This window comes from Thermobia domestica, chromosome 9 (assembly GCF_964235325.1).
Source record: "Thermobia domestica chromosome 9, izTheDome1.hap1.1, whole genome shotgun sequence".
In the NCBI taxonomy this organism is placed as follows: Eukaryota; Metazoa; Arthropoda; class Insecta; order Zygentoma; family Lepismatidae; genus Thermobia; species Thermobia domestica.
In genome coordinates, this window is record NC_137462.1 from 281,727,974 (window position 1) to 281,751,615 (window position 23,642).

The 23,642-nt window shown below is 39.6% G+C and overlaps 2 protein-coding genes across 5 annotated transcripts in view; one reads left to right on the forward strand and one right to left on the reverse strand.

Annotated features, from left to right (window-relative positions):
• Positions 1-23,642, reverse strand: part of LOC145660718 (tetratricopeptide repeat protein 27) — a 126,029-nt gene that overhangs the window by 33,239 nt on the left and 69,148 nt on the right. For all 3 annotated transcript variants that reach the window (XR_014126868.1, XM_081726084.1, XM_081726085.1), the window contains exons 13-14: positions 13,720-13,881; positions 4,891-5,061 (exon numbers count right to left, since the gene is read on the reverse strand). Coding sequence is in view for 2 of the 3 variants with exons in the window: in XM_081726084.1 (XP_081582210.1) it covers positions 4,891-5,061; positions 13,720-13,881 (333 nt within the window). In the remaining variant the exon portion in view is untranslated. The remainder of the gene's footprint in view (positions 1-4,890; positions 5,062-13,719; positions 13,882-23,642) is intronic.
• LOC145660721 (histone deacetylase 8-like) overlaps positions 1-23,642 on the forward strand; it is a 270,630-nt gene that overhangs the window by 2,314 nt on the left and 244,674 nt on the right. The gene's annotated exons all lie outside the window — the stretch shown is intronic.

Here is a 23,642-nt window from a genome sequence, read left to right on the forward strand (position 1 = left end):
ATATGGCAAATAATTCCAAATTATGTATAGGAAGTGGCCTTATGCGTTGTGGGTGTCTTGCCGAGATATAACATACCGCGTGATAGGCTTTTTCTCCTATCTTTCTCTGAAACAAACAGGCACCAACGCCATCTATTGACGAATCGCACATTACCATGTGTTCTGTGTTTTCTACGCTGTAAAGCTGTAGTACAGGTGGGTTAACTAAAAGTTGCCTCATGCTTTCAAATGCCTTATCCATCTCAGGGGTCCATTGTAGCTTTCGTGGGTTCCCCCGGAGGGCCTTGTATAGGGGCTCAAGTTTTTGCGAGATGAAAGGGATGTGGTTCCTGTAAAAATTAACACTAGCAAGCCATCCGCGTAATTTTTTGATTGTCGTTGGCTTGGGTAGTGTAGTGATAGCGTCTATTTTGGCCGGATCAGGTTTCAACGAACCGTGAGAAACAATGTGTCCAAGACATTTTACCGATGTTACTCCGAATTCTGATTTATCTATATTAAACAGCAATGAGTGTTTCTCTGCTAGCTCTAAGACTTTGTCAAAAATTTTTAGCAAATGTGAGTATGAAGAGGAATAAATGTAAAAGTCATCCACATACAAAGAAAAGTTTTTGGCGGGAATGTCACGGTAAATAGTACGTAAAATACGTTGTAAATTGATAGTAGAGTTTTTGTGGCCTTGTGGCTGTACGCATAGTTCGTACTGTGAATGTGGTAAATCTAAGTCACGAACTGAAAAAGCAGTACTAGGGCGGTCTTCTTCTGCAAGGGGACACTGGAAAAACGACTGAGATAAATCAAGGTGTATTATCCACTTGGCTTCTGCCATCGAATCCAATACTTCCTGTATTGGTTGAATAGCATCAGCTATAGTGTGACATTTACCAGATAACGTGCGTAAATCAAGTACAACACGAAGGTCTCCTTTTGAGTTCGGTTTCACTATAGCTAAGATGTTATTCCTATACTGGGACGAGGAGGGTTGTATGATGCCTTGTTCTAAAAATTGCAAAATCTTTTCTTTCAGTTTAGGCCGCAGCCTATGTGGAATGGTGTATTGACGATTGACAAACGGTTGTCGGTCAATTAAGTCTAACGAGACACTGAAAGTCTTAATCTTTGTGAAATCTTTTGGAAACCATTTAAATGTTGTTACTCTCTTTTTCAAAACATCCAACATTTGTTGTTTTTGGGTAGGGGAAAGATCTGGATTTATATTGAATTTCGTGAAATCAATATAGTCTTTTATTTTGGCCATGCGTTCTATTCGGTTCTCTTCTGCATGTTTCTCGGTTGGTTCATACAGCTGAGTTACTGAAAACACATTCGAATCCTGTATGTCCTGTGGAAGGACTGTACCCAATGCAATGGGCATGCCCTGTGTGAAAGTTTGGTCATAATTAGATAAATTCACAACAGGGATAGTAAGGTTATCAGTTGATATTGCTGTGTGTACCGTGTAGCATCCCTTAAAATTTTCATGAATTGGCGAATGAATATAAAAATGCTTAATGTCTGAATGTAACGGTATTTGCAGTTTGAGCATACCTACTCCTTGCGCCGGGATTGTTTGCGTCTTGGCAGTGTGGAAAACAAATGTTTGTTTTCGGGAGAACTTACTTGTAACATTTGTTAGTAGATGTACCTGTGCGTTACTGTCGGGAGGAGGGGTGGGGGGTTTCTTACCAAAATGTTCTAATGTTAAAGTTCTAGTGTTATAATCTAAATGTGCCAGATGTTCTTTCAAGAATTGATTACCCAAAATGATGGGAAAGGAACGTAAAGGCGTTATGCGGAAAAGTATTGAAAAGTTATAACCCTGTATATTTACCGTTGATGTCACCGCATGGGTGAGGGTTAGAGGTAACCCAGATATGCCGTTCAGTACTGTCGTTAGTGGGAAAGGCTTTACCTGAGGGGGTACTAAATGGCTGGGGAGTAAATTTAATTCTGCGCCTGTATCTAATATTAGAGAGTGTGTTTTCCCTGAGATTTTCCCTTGTATGTATGTTAACTTACGCTGAAAGATTAGAGGTACTTGTAATCTGCATTTTTTGTGTAAATGTTGTTTTGGGTACATTTCTAACTCTAGCTGTTGCAATGTGTTTTGTGAAGTGGTATTAGTTCTATCATGTGATACAATATGAGTATCTAGATTGACAGGGGGTGGAGGGTCTATGTCCCCCCTTACCTTTCCCCGTTTTTTGAACTAGTGTCTGTGGAAGGTAAGGAAGGCAGAGGAGTGGTTGCATAATGTTGACTAGGGACTTCAGATGGGGGGGAGTAATTGGGATAAAAATAGGGTGAGGGGTAGTACCCAGGGAAAGGATGTGGGTAGAGTGGAGGGTACATCGATGCAAAATTGGTTGATGCGGAAAAACCCCTTGATTGGTTATTGGAATTTCTAGAGAAAGGCCGTTGTTTTTTCTTAAAGTGTTTTTGCTGTTTTGATTGGTTCGTGGGCTGCGATTTAGAATTTTGTGGGTTGCTCTGACAGGCACAAATTTTGTCCTCAGACTTCTTAATTGCGTCATCTGACTTTTGATCACAGGCGCACTGCTTGTGCTTATTGGAACAACAATGATGATCTGTGGCCGTATTTTTAGACTGCTGGTTGTCGCTATTTCTGCTGGGGGATTGATGAAAGGACGCCCGTTTTGACCTGCGAAAATTGTCCGAACAACAGCTATAATTTGGATATGAGGAGCGGTTAAATGAACTAGCGTGTGCATCCTCCGTAAATGCCACAGTGTGCTGTACTGGCTGGGCATTCATATGTGTATTTACTTGGAGTTGGAGGGCATCTAGGCGAGTAATGATATTTTGAAGTGAATCATTCGCCACCTGGGAAATACTGTGGGGAGGCTGGGGTATATTGGAAACAGCAGGCAGGCTTGCTAACCGTCTTTGCGCTAATCGATCGGCTCGTTCCCTAGTAGAGGCTAGAGTAATTAACTCTTCAAAGTTGTGAATTGTTTTTTGTGAAAATTCAACTATATGATGTGGCAGCATTCCTGTAATAGCATCTAATAAAAATTCATTAAAGCTAGGCGGGTTTTCTAGTTGGGTAGACAAATATTTTTTGGCGTATAAATAATGCAAGAGAGATTCCGAGGGTTCCTGAACCCTAGACCTATATGTTTCTGTGGCTGATATAGGTAAATTGTTAGGACCAAATTGTTTCAAAAATTTATCTTTAAGTTCTGTCCAGGACAAAGCGTCTAACCCGGCAGTGGTTTGGTACCAGTACAAGGGTACATCTGCTAGACACAACGAAAAAATATTTTTCATCCTATCTTCTGACCAACCAGATATTTTTGCTGTGCGTTCAAAATTGGTTAAAAACAAGTCTGCTCTCTCAAAAGGTGTGCCCGCAAAGATTGTGAGAGAGTTGGGGTTAACCGAAACGGATGCGGAGCCTAGTGTAACAGAGGCTGAAGTTTGGGAAACGGAGTGGGAGGGAGTATTAACTACAGGTTCTGGGGTTATAGAAGGGGGTGTAGTGCTGTTAGCATGCAGGTTAATGGAGGTAGCAGGAAGAGTCGTCAAAGACTGCGGAGCTACTACGTGACCGTTCATGTCCATTGTTTGCGCAAGACTACGTGTAATTGGCATTATAGGGAACTAGAATACACTCAAAATATATTGGGGAACCAAAAAACAAAAAAAAAAGAAAACAAATTATAGCAAATGCACTGAAAAAACTATACCACTAATGAAAAAAACGTCCAAAAGGAAGAAAAGAAAAAAAAATATGTCTGGTATAAAGAAAACTGCTGTCATTTAATATAGGGCCCCAGCTGTATTCTTTCGTCTGGGAGCCATGTTAAAATAATAGTGATCTCTTGCCTGTCATATGACAATTAACTAATTAATAATTTCCTTTTTCAACAAGCAAGACTTTATTTTACATGAATTAGAGGTTACAATTACAAATTTAGATTATGTTCTCTCACAGGAGACCATTCGTCCAGCTTAGAGCCTTATATGAATGACAGCAAGTTATGAAAATGAAAAATACAACTTACATTAAGTATGCTGGTGTACCACCCATGTTATTGCAGATCTTGGTTGGTTGCTGAGAGATCCGTTGGTTGTTTTGAGATCCGTTGGTTGTTCCGAGATGATCTTTGGACCTCTCCCTTACCTTTTTATATGCTATTAATTTCGTCAGCCAAACCCTGAGGTTCTCCGTAACAGCCTTGTTTGTTCACTTAATTACTTCTTACGCTACGTGACTGCCGGAGAACCTCATTAGTCCACAATAAGTGTGACTGTTTATTCCAAAATTCTTTTGTTATCTTACTTAAGTACACATATATTTTATCACTACAAAATAATGTCAAAAAATCTTTTTTGATATATTCTTTTTTAAAACCGTTGAGCTAACTTCTTTCTTTTCTTTTTTTTTCACTCATATGATAGTTTCATTGCATAACTATGTTCTACCCTTCGACGTTGTGCGGGGCCGCGGTGACCCAGTGGTAGAGCGTTCACTTCTGGTGCATGGAGTCCTTGGTTGGATCCCAGCTCGCGCCAAGTGAGCTTTGTTATCGATAAACACCATGTGCGTAGGTTATCTAGTTTCCTCCCATTTTCTTCACTCCACTATCTAATTCATTTTTCATCATCACTTTCTCCTTTAGCCTAGCCGGCATAACCGTGGGACGTAAAACTTTCCTTCAATATTGTTCCTCATATTGGAACGAAATACGTTTTGTCCACAGTCAGATGTTATTTGTATTACAGTTTGTGACCATTAGTAACTACTAAGTAATAATTGGTAGCTTTAATCACACGGCCAAGTTCCATAAAGTTAGAATCATTATCAGATTACGAAGGTTTACTAGAAGAAAAAAGGTTTAATGAAAATGTTTAAAAATAATATACCTGACTTGTTAATCGTCCAAACAATTCAAGAGCCCGTTTCTTTAGCCTACCAGCTGGGTTACCATTACTATCTTTAACATCGTTGACAATTGCATTGACTAGGATTCTCAACACATCAACATCTACGTGACTGTCTTTCAAGTTAAGAATGCAATGGTACGATCGAATAACCTGTGAACAAAAGAGAGAAGATGTTTCCATGATATGGACAATTAAATAATAACATTAACCAAGCACTGAAATGTATTTTAAAAATCTATCACTGATCTCTCAGCTTAAAAGGAAAAACAATTTCTAGTTACAGTCGGTGAGTTCTCTTACCTTTGTAGATTGGTACTTTGAAATCTATAAACGACTCCCTCTTGTTTTACTAGGACCACTATTCTTGAAAAGCAAATCAATGTCCCGCTCAAAATAGCAAGAACATTGAAACCTGTACAGATATTTTTATTTTTATTATGAAAATTTGTGAGGAAACATGCAATGTTTTGCACATGGAACTGCCTGTAAAAGCCTGTCAGATTTTGACAGGCATTATACAGGCCCCTGTTTCGGTGAAAACACATGTAAAGAAAATATTACTGGCATATTGTCTTCAGGTGATATGCATGTCGAAAAAGTATTAAACTTCTGTTGGAAATTTTGCACGGAAACACGCGTTGTACAGAGCCTATACATTAAAATGAAAACATGCAATGTACACGTAGTCACTCACATGCGAGTAAATGGAGGGAATATGTGTATGTAAAGTACCTTGAATGAATTGTTGATAACATTCACAATACAGTAAGAATGAAAAGTATAAGGAAGGTGCCTGTTTATCAACATGTAATATACATGTGTGACATTCGCATTACATGTAAATACCATGTATTAGCGTATAGCATGGAAAACACATAATGTAGAATATGTTATTTTACATTTATCATTTTCGTGTGCATGCGAAGTGTGTAAATCCTCTACGTGCAGTGTGCATGCAATGTACAGGTGAACGGGAACATGCAATGATCATGATTGCCGATAAATGGATTAAATAGATACGTGTGGTGAACAAGGTAGATTGGAGCTAAAAATTCACGTTATAGGCATAGGAGACATGAAATATTCAGGCACAGTCTCCAATTAGACATTTGCTATGCAAGGTCCTGACGCATGTATAAAACATGGGACTACAACTAAATACATTGCTTGTATTATCTCCGTGTACATGCGAAGTGTGAACCCATCATATATGCAATATACAGACAATGTGCAGGTAAATGGAAAATGCAATGATCATGATTGCCAATAAATGGGTTAAACAGGTGCATGCAATGAACAAAATTGATTGGAGAGAATCATTAATGTAACAAGTGTAGGAAACATGTAATATTCAGGCACCAAGTCTCCAGTTTGTCATGCACATATGCAAGATCCTGACACATGTACAGATGGTGATCAAAAAAATGGAAACACCTGAACGAAATTGCAACTTACCAGATTAATATGGTGTCGGGCCACCTTTCGCCTTCAGAACAGCCTTGATGCGACGTGGGATGGAGGCATAGAGGTCGTGAATGGTAGCAAGTGGAATTTTACACCATTCCTCGTGCAGGCCGTTCTGTAAGAGAGGATGGAGGTGGAAATCGTCGCCGGTGTCGTGTTTCCAAGACGGACCACAGATGTTCAATTATGTTGAGATCTGCGGATTGGGCGGGCCAGGGGAGGTGTTGAACTTCATCCCGATGTTCCTCAAACCACGCTGCAACAACGCCAGCTGTGTGAATGGCTGCATTATCATCCTGGAAGATGGCGTCATTGTCCGGGAACAGCATCCGGACCATAGGATGCAAGTGGTCTCCTAAAATTGCGACATAATCGTTGGCAGTGATTCGTCCGCTAAGTGTGACCACAGAACCCAATGAAAACCATGATATGGCGGCCCACAGCATCACCGAGCCGCTGCCACGTTTCACAGTTGGGCGGAGACATTGCAGATCATAAGCTTCTTTGGGCGTTCTCCACACATAAACACGGCCCGTGGTTGGGAATAGGTTGAAGGATGACTCATCCGACCATATCACATGTTTCCAGTTCTAAACGGTCCAAGTTGCATGGTCGCGGCACCATCTGCGGCGTGCGAAAGCGTTATGGTCCCTGATGAGCGGTTTGGCCCGTGCAACACGACCCCGTAAGTTCATGTCATGTAATTCGCGGCGGTCTGTGATTGTCGAAGCAGGGTGGGGAGGTGCTGATTGAGTTCCTCCGTCACTTGCTCCGCAGCGGCATGACGGTTCTGCGTGACAATGCGCTTTAATACCCGGCGTGACCTGTCACTCATGATTTTCTTCCGCCCACTGTTCCGCTTCCCCGATGTCGTTTTCCCGTGTGTTGTGTAAGCCGTCATCACCTTCGACACTGTCCCACGCGACACACCTAACACAGTAGCCACTGTCGTCACACTCACTACACATAACTGCGCACCAACAATTTGCCCTCTTTGAAAATCTGAGAGGTCTCTCATTTTACACTACCTCCGTCTGCTGCAGCCAGTGGACACTGCTGTTCCACTGCGCCTGACGTAGTATGGAGACCGACCTAACACACAACCACCAGAGGTCCGGCGCTGCAGGCGCCACGACACCAATGCCAACCTATACATCTGATGTGTTGCCAACTACAGGTGTTTCCATTTTTCTGATCACCATCTGTATAGTATTGAAATAGAATTGGACACATTGCCTGTATAATGCAAAGTGTGAATTCACCTACATGCAGTGTACATATCTTATGCGAGTCCAACACCTGTGACACGCAAATTTTATGTACACTTAATGCGATGTACTTTACATGTATATTCTGCTAACACGCCCACTAATTCGCTAACAGCTGTATTTCACATATATTTAACATATCAATTACATTTTTATCAAATGAAAAGCAGATGTCGTTAGATTCTCATGAGGTAACGTATATGTCAACTACATGGAATATGTCGGTTAAGTATATGTCTTTCCACTCTCTACATGTTGTTTACACGCATTTTTTACGTTGCAAAGTTGCAACCCTATCAACATGAAACCCAGGGGTGCCCATCCCCCCCAAAGCTGATGGCGCACTCCCCCCAAAACTAATAATCTCTTCCCTCCTCAAAACTCAAGTCCTCTAAAAACAATTGCCCAGTGTAGCAGTAGTTTTTATAGTACTAGTAATTGCTATTTTTGTTGTTGTTTTTATTTCCTGTAGTAGTATTATAGAATGCTTGTAGTAGTAGTAGGGGCAGTAGTAATTATAAAAATGACATTACTTTTATTAGTAGTCTTGGTAGTGTACAATACTAAATATGTTCTATAAGGATATTGAAGGATACAAAAACTTCTACACACTGTGTATGGCACAATATTCTTTTTTTACAATTAGTAGTATTAGTTTTTTCTTTACAAAATATTGATATAATTCCCTTGTACATGAAAAGTAAGACGCAAGTTACAAGTTATTGAGTTTGATACCAAAAGAAAATGTTATCCTCGAAATTAGCCTACAAAAAGAAGTGATATCCAACAAAAAACATTCCTGTAAAAGAGCCAAGTACGAGTGACCTTAAAAAGAATTGAAATCACAAAAATAGGCGCCAAGTTCTGGTGGACAACAGTTATAAACACTCAAGGAATCACTTTCAAATTTAGATTTGAAACTTGCCTATGTTGTCTGTTGAAAATTATAAACTAGTTTGACATAATTGTGAGCTAGTGGTAACCATACAGACAACAGCCAAGTTTCAAATCTAAATTTGAAAGTGATTCCTTGAGTGTTTGTAACTGTTGTTCACCAGAACTTGGCGCCATCCTTTCATATAGCAACTTGCGCGGTACTTCATTCATAGAGTTTCTAAGCAGAAGGTAGGGGGATTCATTCTCGAGATTTAAAAAGAAAATCGCATCGTGTTCCAATGTTATTCTGACGACAGCAAAATTACTTATTCGACATTAGAGTAAAATTCTTCCCCAATTTTTTTATTCCTCCCAATTTTTTTCTCGATGGCACAACTTGCGCCATTCATCCCTCCTGTGGGCGGCCCTTCTCTCTTAAAACGAACCAACCTTTCCTTTCATACGGCTACTTGTGCGGTACTTCATTCATCGAGTATCGAAGCAGGGGGTACGGGAGTTCAAACCGGAAAATTTTTGAAAATTAGCTTCTCAAAATCGTATTTTAATGCTATTCCGACAGTAAAATTGCTAGTTCGAAAGTAGAGTAAAATCCCCCCCAAAATTTTTCTCAATGGCGCAGTTTGCGGAATACATCCCCCCAGTGGGCGGCCCTGATGAAACCTACCTGTTTCCGTGAAATGAACATGCAATGATCGTGAAAAAAATCGATACCTGTCTCATGCGTTTAAAAGTGTTCCATTTTCAGGCGCCTGTAAAAATATGCCTATTTATGCATGTTTCAAAGGCGCCTGTACACCACCTGCATTACGTAACAAGAACAAAGGTTTGCTTCTTAAACAAGGACAAGGGACACCCAACTAATAAGAGAGAAATCCGGTCATAATTTTTATAATACTGACTTATGAAGATCGTGATTTTCTTTTGCAACGGAGTTATGAGTGTTTGCTTCCTTTAACTCTCATAGTGTGTTCTGCACTCTAAGTACAATACATATCTGTTTTGTTACTATTCATTAGTTGTGAGGAAGTTCGTGATTTTAACCTCTATGTTTAAAGGACAGGCTGTCAGTAGTAACAATGGTAGGTATACAAGTTCAGGGTTTCATTTATTATTTATCGTCCTACTTCCACATTTGTAGTCAACTAATAATTACAAGTAACGAAATTAAAATGTCACTGACGTTCAGTATTGTAAATTTTTCCTTGTGCAGGAGAAGGTAGAGCATAGGTAGAGCAATTACAGTCCAAAATCGTTTCCCACTACCAGTTTTTATTACAAAAATATTCTATAAATAGTATTTTACAGAAATACCACAATAATGTATTTTTTTTAAATATAAGGTTAAAGAAGCTGACATAAGGACCGAACAGCCTAGAGCAGGATCTCCACAGAGCTCCGATGCAAGCTAGGTGGAGTGGATTAGGAATTCCCAATACTCCAAAGCAAGCAGAGAGGGAGTTAAGAGTTACAGAGCTCCAAAGCAAGCTAAGCGGAAAAAGAGAAACCCTACAATTCCAAAGCAAATAGAAGCTTTGGGTTAGGTATTTCCTAGAGCTCCAGAGCAAGCTAGGGAAGAGGATGACCAGCCCAAACTGATAGTAGTTGTTAAACTCGGTTATATAAGCGAATGAAGTTAGGAATGCCGACAGAGCTCCAAAACAAGCTAAGCGGAAAAAAGGAAACCCTACAATTCCAAAGCAAATAGAAGCTTTGGGTTAGATATCTCCTAGAGCTCCAGAGCAAGCTAGGGAAGAGGATGATCAGCCCAAACTGATAGTAGTTGTTAAAATCTCCTCGGTTATATAAGCGAATGAAGTTAGGAATGCCGACAGAGCTCCAAAACAAGCTAAGCGGAAAAAAGGAAACCCTACAATTCCAAAGCAAATAGAAGCTTTGGGTTAGATATCTCCTAGAGCTCCAGAGCAAGCTAGGGAAGAGGATGACCAGCCCAAACTGATAGTAGTTGTTAAAATCTCCTCGGTTATATAAGCGAATGAAGTTAGGAATGCCGACAGAGCTCCAAAACAAGCTAAGCGGAAAAAAGGAAACCCTACAATTCCAAAGCAAATAGAAGCTTTGGGTTAGATATCTCCTAGAGCTCCAGAGCAAGCTAGGGAAGAGGATGACCAGCCCAAACTGATAGTAGTTGTTAAAATCTCCTCGGTTATATAAGCGAATGAAGTTAGGAATGCCGACAGAGCTCCAAAACAAGCTAAGCGGAAAAAAGGAAACCCTACAATTCCAAAGCAAATAGAAGCTTTGGGTTAGATATCTCCTAGAGCTCCAGAGCAAGCTAGGGAAGAGGATGACCAGCCCAAACTGATAGTAGTTGTTAAAATCTCCTCGGTTATATAAGCGAATGAAGTTAGGAATGCCGACAGAGCTCCAAAACAAGCTAAGCGGAAAAAAGGAAACCCTACAATTCCAAAGCAAATAGAAGCTTTGGGTTAGATATCTCCTAGAGCTCCAGAGCAAGCTAGGGAAGAGGATGATCAGCCCAAACTGATAGTAGTTGTTAAAATCTCCTCGGTTATATAAGCGAATGAAGTTAGGAATGCCGACAGAGCTCCAAAACAAGCTAAGCGGAAAAAAGGAAACCCTACAATTCCAAAGCAAATAGAAGCTTTGGGTTAGATATCTCCTAGAGCTCCAGAGCAAGCTAGGGAAGAGGATGACCAGCTCAAACTGATAGTAGTTGTTAAAATCTCCTCGGTTATATAAGCGAATGAAGTTAGGAATGCCGACAGAGCTCCAAAACAAGCTAAGCGGAAAAAAGGAAACCCTACAATTCCAAAGCAAATAGAAGCTTTGGGTTAGATATCTCCTAGAGCTCCAGAGCAAGCTAGGGAAGAGGATGACCAGCCCAAACTGATAGTAGTTGTTAAAATCTCCTCGGTTATATAAGCGAATGAAGTTAGGAATGCCGACAGAGCTCCAAAACAAGCTAAGCGGAAAAAAGGAAACCCTACAATTCCAAAGCAAATAGAAGCTTTGGGTTAGATATCTCCTAGAGCTCCAGAGCAAGCTAGGGAAGAGGATGATCAGCCCAAACTGATAGTAGTTGTTAAAATCTCCTCGGTTATATAAGCGAATGAAGTTAGGAATGCCGACAGAGCTCCAAAACAAGCTAAGCGGAAAAAAGGAAACCCTACAATTCCAAAGCAAATAGAAGCTTTGGGTTAGATATCTCCTAGAGCTCCAGAGCAAGCTAGGGAAGAGGATGACCAGCCCAAACTGATAGTAGTTGTTAAAATCTCCTCGGTTATATAAGCGAATGAAGTTAGGAATGCCGACAGAGCTCCAAAACAAGCTAAGCGGAAAAAAGGAAACCCTACAATTCCAAAGCAAATAGAAGCTTTGGGTTAGATATCTCCTAGAGCTCCAGAGCAAGCTAGGGAAGAGGATGACCAGCCCAAACTGATAGTAGTTGTTAAAATCTCCTCGGTTATATAAGCGAATGCAGTTAGGAATGCCGACAGAGCTCCAAAACAAGCTAAGCGGAAAAAAGGAAACCCTACAATTCCAAAGCAAATAGAAGCTTTGGGTTAGATATCTCCTAGAGCTCCAGAGCAAGCTAGGGAAGAGGATGATCAGCCCAAACTGATAGTAGTTGTTAAAATCTCCTCGGTTATATAAGCGAATGAAGTTAGGAATGCCGACAGAGCTCCAAAACAAGCTAAGCGGAAAAAAGGAAACCCTACAATTCCAAAGCAAATAGAAGTTTTGGGTTAGATATCTCCTAGAGCTCCAGAGCAAGCTAGGGAAGAGGATGACCAGCCCAAACTGATAGTAGTTGTTAAAATCTCCTCGGTTATATAAGCGAATGAAGTTAGGAATGCCGACAGAGCTCCAAAACAAGCTAAGCGGAAAAAAGGAAACCCTACAATTCCAAAGCAAATAGAAGCTTTGGGTTAGATATCTCCTAGAGCTCCAGAGCAAGCTAGGGAAGAGGATGACCAGCCCAAACTGATAGTAGTTGTTAAAATCTCCTCGGTTATATAAGCGAATGAAGTTAGGAATGCCGACAGCGCTCCAAAACAAGCTAAGCGGAAAAAAGGAAACCCTACAATTCCAAAGCAAATAGAAGCTTTGGGTTAGATATCTCCTAGAGCTCCAGAGCAAGCTAGGGAAGAGGATGACCAGCCCAAACTGATAGTAGTTGTTAAAATCTCCTCGGTTATATAAGCGAATGAAGTTAGGAATGCCGACAGAGCTCCAAAACAAGCTAAGCGGAAAAAAGGAAACCCTACAATTCCAAAGCAAATAGAAGCTTTGGGTTAGATATCTCCTAGAGCTCCAGAGCAAGCTAGGGAAGAGGATGACCAGCCCAAACTGATAGTAGTTGTTAAAATCTCCTCGGTTATATAAGCGCTCCAGGTAAGGTGATGGCGTTTGTTTTCCCTCGTCATGTGACTAGTGGTGTAGCTGTAGTACTCCATAGTAAAGTGCACGAGATTGTTGTTGATAATTAAGAGCACATATTGGGTGTTTGTACACACAAGCACGTGCGACATTACAATATGCTTTATTTTTATGAGCCTAAATATCGGTATATTAAAAGCTTCTTCTTTCTTACTTAAACCATAGGTTGGTGGGCAACATGGAAATTTTAAAACTTTTCTCTCCCTTGGGAGAAAGATCCCTATGACAATGCGGCAAGTGTTTGTCATCAGCCACTGACCTTATAGAGCTTCTACTCGATGGCAGCGATTATCGAAAGCTTAAGAATAACTCTCGAGTGTGTTTTGTGATCATATTACTCTTTCTCCCTTGTTTATACAACACCTTTGTCAATGTTTACTTTGCGTTGGAACAGTCAAAATGAAACAATTTTTGCTACAGGAACGTTAATTTCTGCATTGTAATAGAATGATTCTGTTACAAACCGCAAACAGATTTAATCATTAAACTGGAAATATCAATATAAAATTAAAATATACTACTACCCAGCATAAATACTAACTCATCACTTAGAAAATTCCTCTCCTCTCCCATATTATTCTTTCTAGGATTTGGTATTAGGTATTCGTAAGAATTTGTTCGTAAATTTCAAGTCAATTTCTTTCTTTTAAAAATACAATCTTTACTCATTTAGTACACTTCTTTCCCACAACCGAGTGTAGTTTCATATTACGTGTGGTTTGGAAAATCTGACTTTTCTATCTCAAAATAAACTTACCTCTTCGAACTCTCCACAATCAATGCTTACTACCATCAGATTGTCCCAAACTTTCCATTGATTATAATCACACTTCACAGCTTCTTGCAATGCTTTCCACGCTCGTGCTTTTTGTCCCAGTTTAATGTATGCTTTCGAAAGGTTGTTCCAGGCTTCGAAGTTCTAGATTGAGAAAATAAATGGAAACAAAATTCTACAATAGCATACTTTTTACTTTCTTCTTGATCAATGATTTTACACATCGTAACCAACAACAGTAACGAAAACTATTTTTATAAACTATGGTGCTACCTTGGTTAAAACAGCTTAACCACCTTTCATTACGTTTACCTATGAAATACAATACACAAATATTATAAATACGAGGAAACATTTACATATATCGACAACTTTTTTTCGATTCATCTTAAATGAGACTTCAATGCATAATTCACATATTTTTTCTCTTTTTCAAATGAATACTCGTGGATGAATACAATTTTTATAAGAAAAAAATTAAGTCTTGCAGGACTGAGAATTAGGAATTTAAATCAATGAAAAATACTACATATTTTTGTTAGTTCTAGCGACTGTGCTCAGGATGTCTATGATGAACGATGGCTCTAAAGGACTGTTCACCCAATTCCCTACAACTGTTCTAATTAACAAAAGGAATTAAATACGATTCAAAACATACTCATCTTCTAAGGTAACTGTTTCTTCTGTCCCTTTCATCGCCAATATTTTTTGAAAACAGATAGTGTTAATATAAAATCATTGCCTTTTCATACATACCTCTCCAAGTAGTCACTGTTTTTAAAGTCCAAACTACTACTACTTAAGTCCAAACTTACATACAATACGCTCCGTGTATATTTTATTATAGTATGTTTTCCTTTACTTTTTGGCCTAGCGACACTATCGTAAACATGTCGATTGAAAGTATTTAGGAAGTAAAGAATCCGCATGCCTTATCATTCTGACAGGAAAATCATATTGGTGGTAGCTTAAATAGATAATTGGACACACAATTGAATTATTAAAAAAACTTACCTAATTAAACGCCCCAATATTTACAGATCGTACGGCTTCATCATCAGTGAAGATAAATCTGGACAGGCAAACTTTGATTAACAATGGGGTACCATAATTAATCTCTCATTTGAACATCGTTTATGTAAGTTTTATGTTAGGAATAATAGAAATTTTGAATTTAAAAATTATTAATCAGTTTTATTTTTCATAAAATCTTGCTTTCAACGAGATTCTATCTAAGCTACTACATTAGTACACATATTCCTATAAACTGGTAATAAGCTTTAAGAATGGATTATCTGTCGACTTCGAGTTACAAGTTGAGAATTTTCGTTCAAAGATTGAAATGCGGTTCTACACCTACCAAGACGTTTTAAAATTGATGTCTGATGCTAAATTTCATTACTTTTATGTATAAAATATTGCTATTATTGTTGGAAAATTTTGCTATTATAGTTAACCGTAATTTTAACAATACGTTCATACCTATCACAATATTGCGAGCGGTGATTATATTCAATGAGAAAAAGCGGGTAATAAGCCTTTCCACTTTTTCTCACGTTCATACATCTTTCAATAGATGGTTCTTTTTTCTTCATTGGTGTTAAGTAATTCAAGGTTTTCAAGTTTCCATCCATATTAATATATTTCTAACACAAAGAAGTAGGACGCCACATTTCATACTATGAAGTATTTTAGAGATAAGTTTCCTCATATCAGTGTTGGGCAAATTTCAATTGAATTAACAATTAACAATTAATCTGTAAATTTAATTGTTAATTGCAATTAACAATTGAAATAAGTAATGGTTAATTGTTAATTGCAGTTGGCCATTAAAAAAGGAGAATCAATTGCAATTGATCAATTGATTGAAAGTAATTGCAGTGGAAAGTAATTGCAATTGAATTCTGTAATTCAATTGCAATTGAAATTAATTGGCAATTGATTCAATTGCAATTGATTTCCACAGCAATTACTTTCAATTGATTGATCAATTGCAATTGATTTTCACTGATTAATTTTCAACACTGTAGTTCAGAGGGCGTGGGGCAATGAAAACTTTAGCCACGACCAATTGACTCACCACCCGTTGTGACCCACGACCCACCGTGACCCACTCTGACCCACCACCCACCATAAATCACTCTTACCCACTGTGACCCACAGACCCGCCAAAACCCATTGTCATCAACTCTGACCCATGATTCACGCCCTCTTCTCTACTGACTAAAGAGTTTAAACTTGTAATAATACAAGCCTATAAAATTATCACTCATCGGAGTTTGAATTTCTACGATCAATCGCTCAAGCATCGCACTAATACAATAACAGCGGATCTGACCTTTCTAATATAAATAAAATAGTTTGTTCGTATGTCTGTGTGTCTATCTTTGTGCGGCCTGTAGACGAGACGAGTGGACCGAAACTTTTCAAAATTTGGTCACGGGTAGCTTGGTCTAGGCCCCAGACCAAGACGAAGAGTTTTTTTTTTTAAATTCCTTACTATGGGGTCTCCAGGAGACGTTTACCGGGACCGGCCTGGGGACCAGACAAGTCGACCGAGAGTTACCAAATTTTAGTCAAAGATACCTTGGTCCAGGTTTCACACCAAGGCAAAGCTTTTTCGAAAAAATTCGAACCAGGGGGTCTCAGGGGGGCGTTTACCGGGACATGTAAAAGTAGTAGAAAATGACCGATATCAGTGTCGATTTCATAGTTTTCGCGGTCGCTGAGATCAATGGTGAAACTCCGATCGCATTAACTTCCAAATTCACCGTATTCTGCTACGGGCCATGGGTCAATGGGGGGGGGGGGGATACCGAAACGTACAAGTAATCCAAAATGACCGATAGTAGTGTCAAATCCATAGTTTTCGCGGTTGCTGATATCAATGGCGACACTACCATTAGCGATGACTTTCAAATTCATCCACCGTTGTATGCGGGCCTTGGGTCACCAGAGGGGGGAATTCCGAGACATGTAAAAAAATAATCAAAAATGACCGATATTAATGTCAAATTCATAGTTTTCGGGGTAGCTGAGCTCATTGGTAAAACTCAAGACCGCGTTTACTCTCACATTTAGCCCCCATCAGATAAGAAACGGGGGCATTATGAAGGGGATCACGAGACATGTAAAAATAATCCACAATGACCGATGTCAATTCCGTAGTTTTCGCGGTGGCTGAGATTAATGGTGATACTTTCATTAGCGATGATTTTCAAATTTAGCCAGCATTGTATGCGGGCCGGGAGTCACCGGGGGCGGGGAATTGCGAGACATGTAAAACTAATGGAAAGTGACCGATATTAGTGTCAAATCCATAGTTTTAGCTGTCGCTGAGATGAATGGTGATACTTCCACAGGCGTTGACTTCCAAATACAGCCCCCATCGGCTGCGGACCAGACGCATTGTTTTTTTCAAAATTGGAACCAGAGGATTATAGGGATTTTTACCGGCATATGTAAAAATTAGTAGAAAATGGCAGATGTTAGTGTCACATTCATAGTTTTCGTGGTATTAGTTGGGGGTTGGGGGGGGGGGGCAGAGGAGATTGTTTCACAATACGAACCAAGGGGGTCTGAGGGGGTGTTCACCGGGACATGTAAAAGTAGTAGAATTTGTGTCGAATCCATATTTATCGGGGTTGCTCAGACGTATAGTGACACCCCCGATAGTGTTTACGTTCAAATTCAGCCCCATCGGCCTTCCCAATGAAAGCACATGTACGTTGTTGGATATATATTCACACAAAATATATCCAATTTTAGAAATGTTTCTTAATTGTTCTACCGTTGTTCAGTTTGTTTACATTGATATTTTATCTGATCCGTGCGAAGAACGGGTATAACAGCTAGTATGAAATGGTAAAGTGTTTGTTATGGACCAAATTACAATGAATTCAATTATATAGATAATTATTATAATTATAACTAATAAATATTTCCTTGTTGAATCATAGAGCTCCTCCGTGGCTAAGCGGTTAGCGTACGCGCCTTTGGCGTGGGAAACCCGGGTTCGATTCCCTGCGGGAGCTCATGTGGTTCGGATTCCACGTTAATCAGTAGGTCCATGTCTCATATAGCCTCGCTGCTGACCGGGACGTTAAACCCCAAAAGCAACTCAAAATCAAATCAACTTGTTGAATTATACATATTTTTCAGTGGAAAAATGAATACAATTTAAAAGTCCCAAATCAACGTAAAGTAGACCAACTTAAAGGAAAAATGTATAAAATTTTCCATATAATTAAGCTTACAAACTTAAAATTTCCATGTAATTAAGCTAAATTTCCATTTTTGTGTCGTTTTGTGCGCCTATTTCCTCGTTTTCTGCGTCACCGGAAATGGGTCAACGTTATCCTACAAATATGGCGGAACAAGTTAATGCTGTTCCGTCAGGAACGATTTCGAGGTCGTTTCCTTCACATCGTCTTGTGCGTGTTTTCTACCGTTTTGTAAGCCTATTTCCACGTTTTGTGAATCAATGGTAGTGGGTCAAAATGGGCATTCAATGTGGGAAGAAAACTGATCCACTCTCCCACCAGTATCGAATTTCAAGGTCGCTTTTTTCGCATTGTTTAGTGCATATTTATACCGTTTCTGCGCATACTTTCACGTTTTGTAGGCCAACGAAAGTGGGTCAAAGGTGACCTACAAATATGGCAGAGAAAGACATATTCATTCCACTTTCAAGGTCCATTTTGACCCTCTTCCACTGATGCACAAAGCGACACAAATCATGTATAAAAAGTGTGAAGGAAACGACCTCATTTGATGGTGACGGAACAGCATTAAGTTATTCCGCTATACTTGTAGGCCATTTTGACCCATTTTTGTTGTCGCACTAAAGTGGAAATAGAAGCACTAAAGTGGAAATAGGAGCACAAAACGGTACAAAGCAGGCACTATACGATGCGAAAGAAACGACCCCCCAAATTCGATAGTGGCGGAATAATGGCTCTATTTTCTCACACATTGATGGACCATTTTGACGCATTTCTGGTGATGCTCAAAACGTGGAAGTAGGCGAACAGAACGGTACAAAATACACACTAAACGATGCGAAAGAACCAACCCCGAAATTCGATAGTGGCGGAATAGTGAGCCATTTAACTCCCACTTTAAAGGCCCGTTTAACTCACTTCCGGTGACGCACAAGACGAGGAAGTAGGCACAGAAAACTTTTTAAAAAATAATCACTAAACGATGCGAAAGAAACGACCTAGAAATTCGATAGTGTCGGAACAATGGGTCATTTTGGTCACACTTTGGACCTCCATTTTCACACACTTCTGGTGACGCGCAAAACGTGAAAATAAGAGCACGAAACGGCACGAAACATTCACTACTCGACGCGAAAGGAAGGACCACGAAATTCGGTAGGTATAGTGGCGGAGCAGTGGGTCATTTTCGTCCCACCTTCGAGGCCCATTTTGACCGTCTTCCAGTGACGCACAAAACGTCGAAATAGACGTACAAAAGGGTACGTGATGTGAAATTAACGACCTCGAGATTTAATAGTGGCGGAACTCTTGATCGTTTCGTCCCACCTTGGGGACTCATTTTAACCCACTTCCGGTGACGCACTAAACGTGGAAATAAGGGCACGAAACGGCACGAAAATCCACTAGTCGATGCAAAACGAAGGATATCGAAATTCGGTAGTGGCGGAGCAGTGGGTCATTTTCGTCCTACCTTCGAGGCCCATTTTGACCGTCTTCCAGTGACGCACAAAACGTCGAAATAGACGTACAAAAGGGTACGCGATGTGAAATTAACGACCTCGAGATTTAATAGTGGCGGAACTCTCGGTCATTTTCGTCCCATCTTGGAAGCCCATTTTGACCCACTTACGGTGACGCACAAAACGTTGAAATAAGGGCACGAAACGGCATGAAAATCCACTAGTCGATGCAAAAGGAAGGACATTCAGTAGTGACAAAACTCTTGGTCATTTTCATCCCACCTTCGAGGCCCAATTTGACCATCTTCCAGTGACGTACAAAACGTCGAAATAGGCGCACAAAAGGGTACGCGATGTAAAATTAACAACCTCGAAATTCGATAGTGGCGGAACAGTGTGTCATTTTCGTCCTACTTTGGAAGCCCATTTTGACCCATTTCTGGTGACGCACGAAACGTGGAAATGGGGGCACGAAACAGCACGAAAATTCAGTAGTCGATGCGAAAGGAAGGATATCGAAATTCGGTAGTGGCGGAGCAGTGGGTCATTTTCGTCCCACCTTCGAGGCCCATTTTGACCGTCTTCCAGTGACGCACAAAACGTCGAAATAGACGTACAAAAGGGTACGCGATGTGAAATTAACGACCTCGAGATTTAATAGTGGCGGAACTCTTGATCGTTTTCGTCCCACCTTGGGGACTCATTTTAACCCACTTCCCACGACGTACAAAACGGAAGTAGACGCACAAAACGGCACAAAACGATGTGAAGGAAACAATCTCGAAATTCATTGGTGGCAGAAGAGCAATAACTTGTTCCGCCATATTTGTAGGCCCATTTTGACCCACTTCCGGTGATGCACAAAATGTGGGAATAGGTGCATAAAGCGACACAAAACACGCACAAAAGATGCAGAACAAAGTACCTTGAAATTCGTTGGTGGCGGAACAAGTTAATGACGCCGTGAGCACCAATATAAGTATATACTGTAGTTCTTACCAGTTGGCGCGGTGGGTCAGTGGTAGAGCGTTCACCTCCGGTGCTTGAGGTCCCTGGTTCGATCCCAGCTCGCGCAGTTTGTACTTTGTGGTGGACAAACACCGTGCTCGTGGATTTTCTCGGGGTTCTCCCGTTTCCTCCCACTTTCTTCATTTCATTCATTTCCTATCATCACCGTCTCCTTTAGCCTATCCGACATAAGCGTGAGACGTAAAACTAAAGATTTCTTATCATTTTTTGTAGTTCTTACCATCAAGGCTGAGAACTGCATGGTCCAATTTTTTAGCCAAAGTAGAAGCCCAACCGGAATAGTGATGTCAACCGACTCGGCTTGGTTCAACTGAGCGTACAGCTTGAGCTGGCTTGGTTGGGATTACCCATCGACTGGGCTCAATTGAGCCAATAGCTTGAATAGTGATGGGTAAATTCCCGGGAAGATATTTTTCGGGAATATTCCCTGGGAATATACCCGGGAAGATTCCCAAAATGGGAATTTATCCGGGAATTTATGTTCAATCAGAAAGAAAATTGCATTCTATTACTATATTATGATTTCAAAGTTGAATTAATTTTTATATCACAGCATATTATTACTTTTGTCCACAGAGGATTCTTTAAAATCTATATATTCTGAACGGTACTATGTTACTTTATTAACACTTTATTACTCGTATATTTAGAGAGTACGCATAAATGTATATTTATTTACAATGTGTTCTATGAATTAAATGTGTGTGAAAAAATTATATAGTAACAGTTTAAATTTATATGTAAGTGGATTTGTTCAACTTGACTCTATTACTGATATTATAAACACATTAAATTTATAAATGTTATATGACAATTAGATTGGGTAAATGCTACAAGATACATGTCTCACAAATTTATCAACATTTGCCCATACATATTTATGTTCACAAAATTTGCAAGATACTTACTTATCTTTATATTTTAGCACGTAACATTGCCATACACGACCTTTCATTCTACGTATTTCTCGAAATTCCATATGTTAATTCACATGTAAATGAAGTTCGAGTACCTCTTCAGAAATTCGAGTCAGAGAGAGGAGACAGATCGACGTCTATTACTAATGGTGGTTCAGGGTTTATTAATAGTACTTCATCTCTATTTCTACATAATTCTACATTACTTTACAAAATTGTTCCTTTTCATCATTTGTAAATTAGTACTTTGCTAATTTTGGATGTTCTTTAGCATTGGAGGCAAGCTTTTGCACCTATTTTTTCGATATTATATTCCGATGCGGTTGTTTTATGGTTTCACACGTTAAATTACGTCCACCAACATTAAATTCAGACAGCATTGCAGAGCGAGCGTTAGCGAATGAAGGCGGGTTAGAACCCCGCACGACACGTTGTTTTCTATCTTCGTTACCAACAATTCACTTTCTTTTCTCACATAAATCACTTCCACTTACCTTTCCGTTCTTTATAAATCCCCGAATGCCTTAAAAAAATATGTTCGATACTTTCTTGACTACTTGAACATCACTATCAACGCATTTCTTCCGTAAATCATCCTACTTTTTGCTAGTTTTGGCCTCCAATACTAAACAATTACCCTACATTTTAGTGCAAATGGAAAGGAAACTTAAAAAACCACATTTTTAGTTATATAAAGTACCGTAAAATAATTTTAAATTTTTTAACCTCCAAATTCTTTAAAACCTAGAAGTAAATCATAATATATTAAAATAAAATAATTAGTCATATGGTTCTTATAATTTGGAAGATAAAGTAATGAAATGGAAATAAATTCCTTCCCGGGAATTTATAGGCCAGGGAAAAAACCCGGGAATATTCCCATTTTTAAATTCCTTCCCACCGGGAATATTCCCACTGCCCATCACTAGGCTTGAACCGGCTCGGTAAAGACGAGTCATCGGCTCGGCTCGATTGGAGCCAATGGCTCGAACCAGCTCCGTTGAAACGAGTCCATAGGCTGGGTTCGAGTCAGCTCAACTGAGCCGATGGCTCGAACGGGCTTGATTGGGGTAATCAATCAGCTCAATTCGGCTCGGCTCGTGTGAGCCATCGGCTGGAGCTGGCTCGGTTGGATGAGCTGTTGGCTCGGCTCACTTCTCGGTTCGGCTCGATAAGTGAATAAGCTGTGAGCGAGCCGCTTGAGCTGTTGACAACCCTAAGCCCGGGTCGAGCAGTTTTGAACATGTTTGGCTGGAGTCCCATAACTTCTAACAATTTTTGGCTCGAGCCCGAATACTTGCTCCTCCTGAACTCAAACCAAGAACCTCGTGACCGATGTCCTTGCCTCCTGAAGATTTCTTGACGACCAAGATCGACAGTCAACTAATTTTTAGTATTCCGATACAAACCGCCTATATTCCATGTTTATACAGGTACACGGTGTTATAATGATAATTAATTATAGTAGTAGTAGTAGTATCATTGATTATTATATTGTCTATGTAGGATACTTGAAGATAGTAGTACTTGGAACTACACAAAGGATTTAGCTCGAATTGGCTCGACTCGACTGGAAACTCGATCCGAATTCGAGTCGAGTTGGGGGAAATTTTTCGAGCCGAGATCTCAAGTCGAGCTCAAAAATGTCTGCTTCGAGTCGAGTCGAGTTTTAAAGAAAACTCGCTCGAACTCGCTGGTGCCCATTCCTATTGTATGCATGACGGGCATATAGAGTTCTTTCGAGGGGGATAGAACCATAAACATAATATATTTTAAAAAATACTTAGTTTCCTGGCTTTCTTCCCAGGGGGGGGGAGGGATGGTAGGTATACAGCATTTCTTATAAGTACCTTATTTGAAATATGTAAAACAGTAACAAGTGGACAACACAATACACACACATCTTCTTATCTTCAGTTTTAATTGCTGATTTCAATTGCAATTAACAATTACAATTAACAATTACAAGTTTCAATTGTCAATTGCAATTAACAATTAAATGTTTCAATTGCACCCTTTGCAATTGACAATTAACAATTAAAAGTTTCAATTGCCTGGTGACCAATTAACAATTAACAATTGACGAAAATTTAATTGCAAATTTTATGATTAAATTCAATTGCAATTGAAATTAATTGTCAATTACAAATTGAAATCAATTGCAATTGAAATCAATTGCAATTGATTTTCAGAGCAATTACTTTCAATTGATTGATCAATTGCAATTGATTTCAATTGATTTTGCCCAACACTGCCTCATATTCATTGATTGTGAA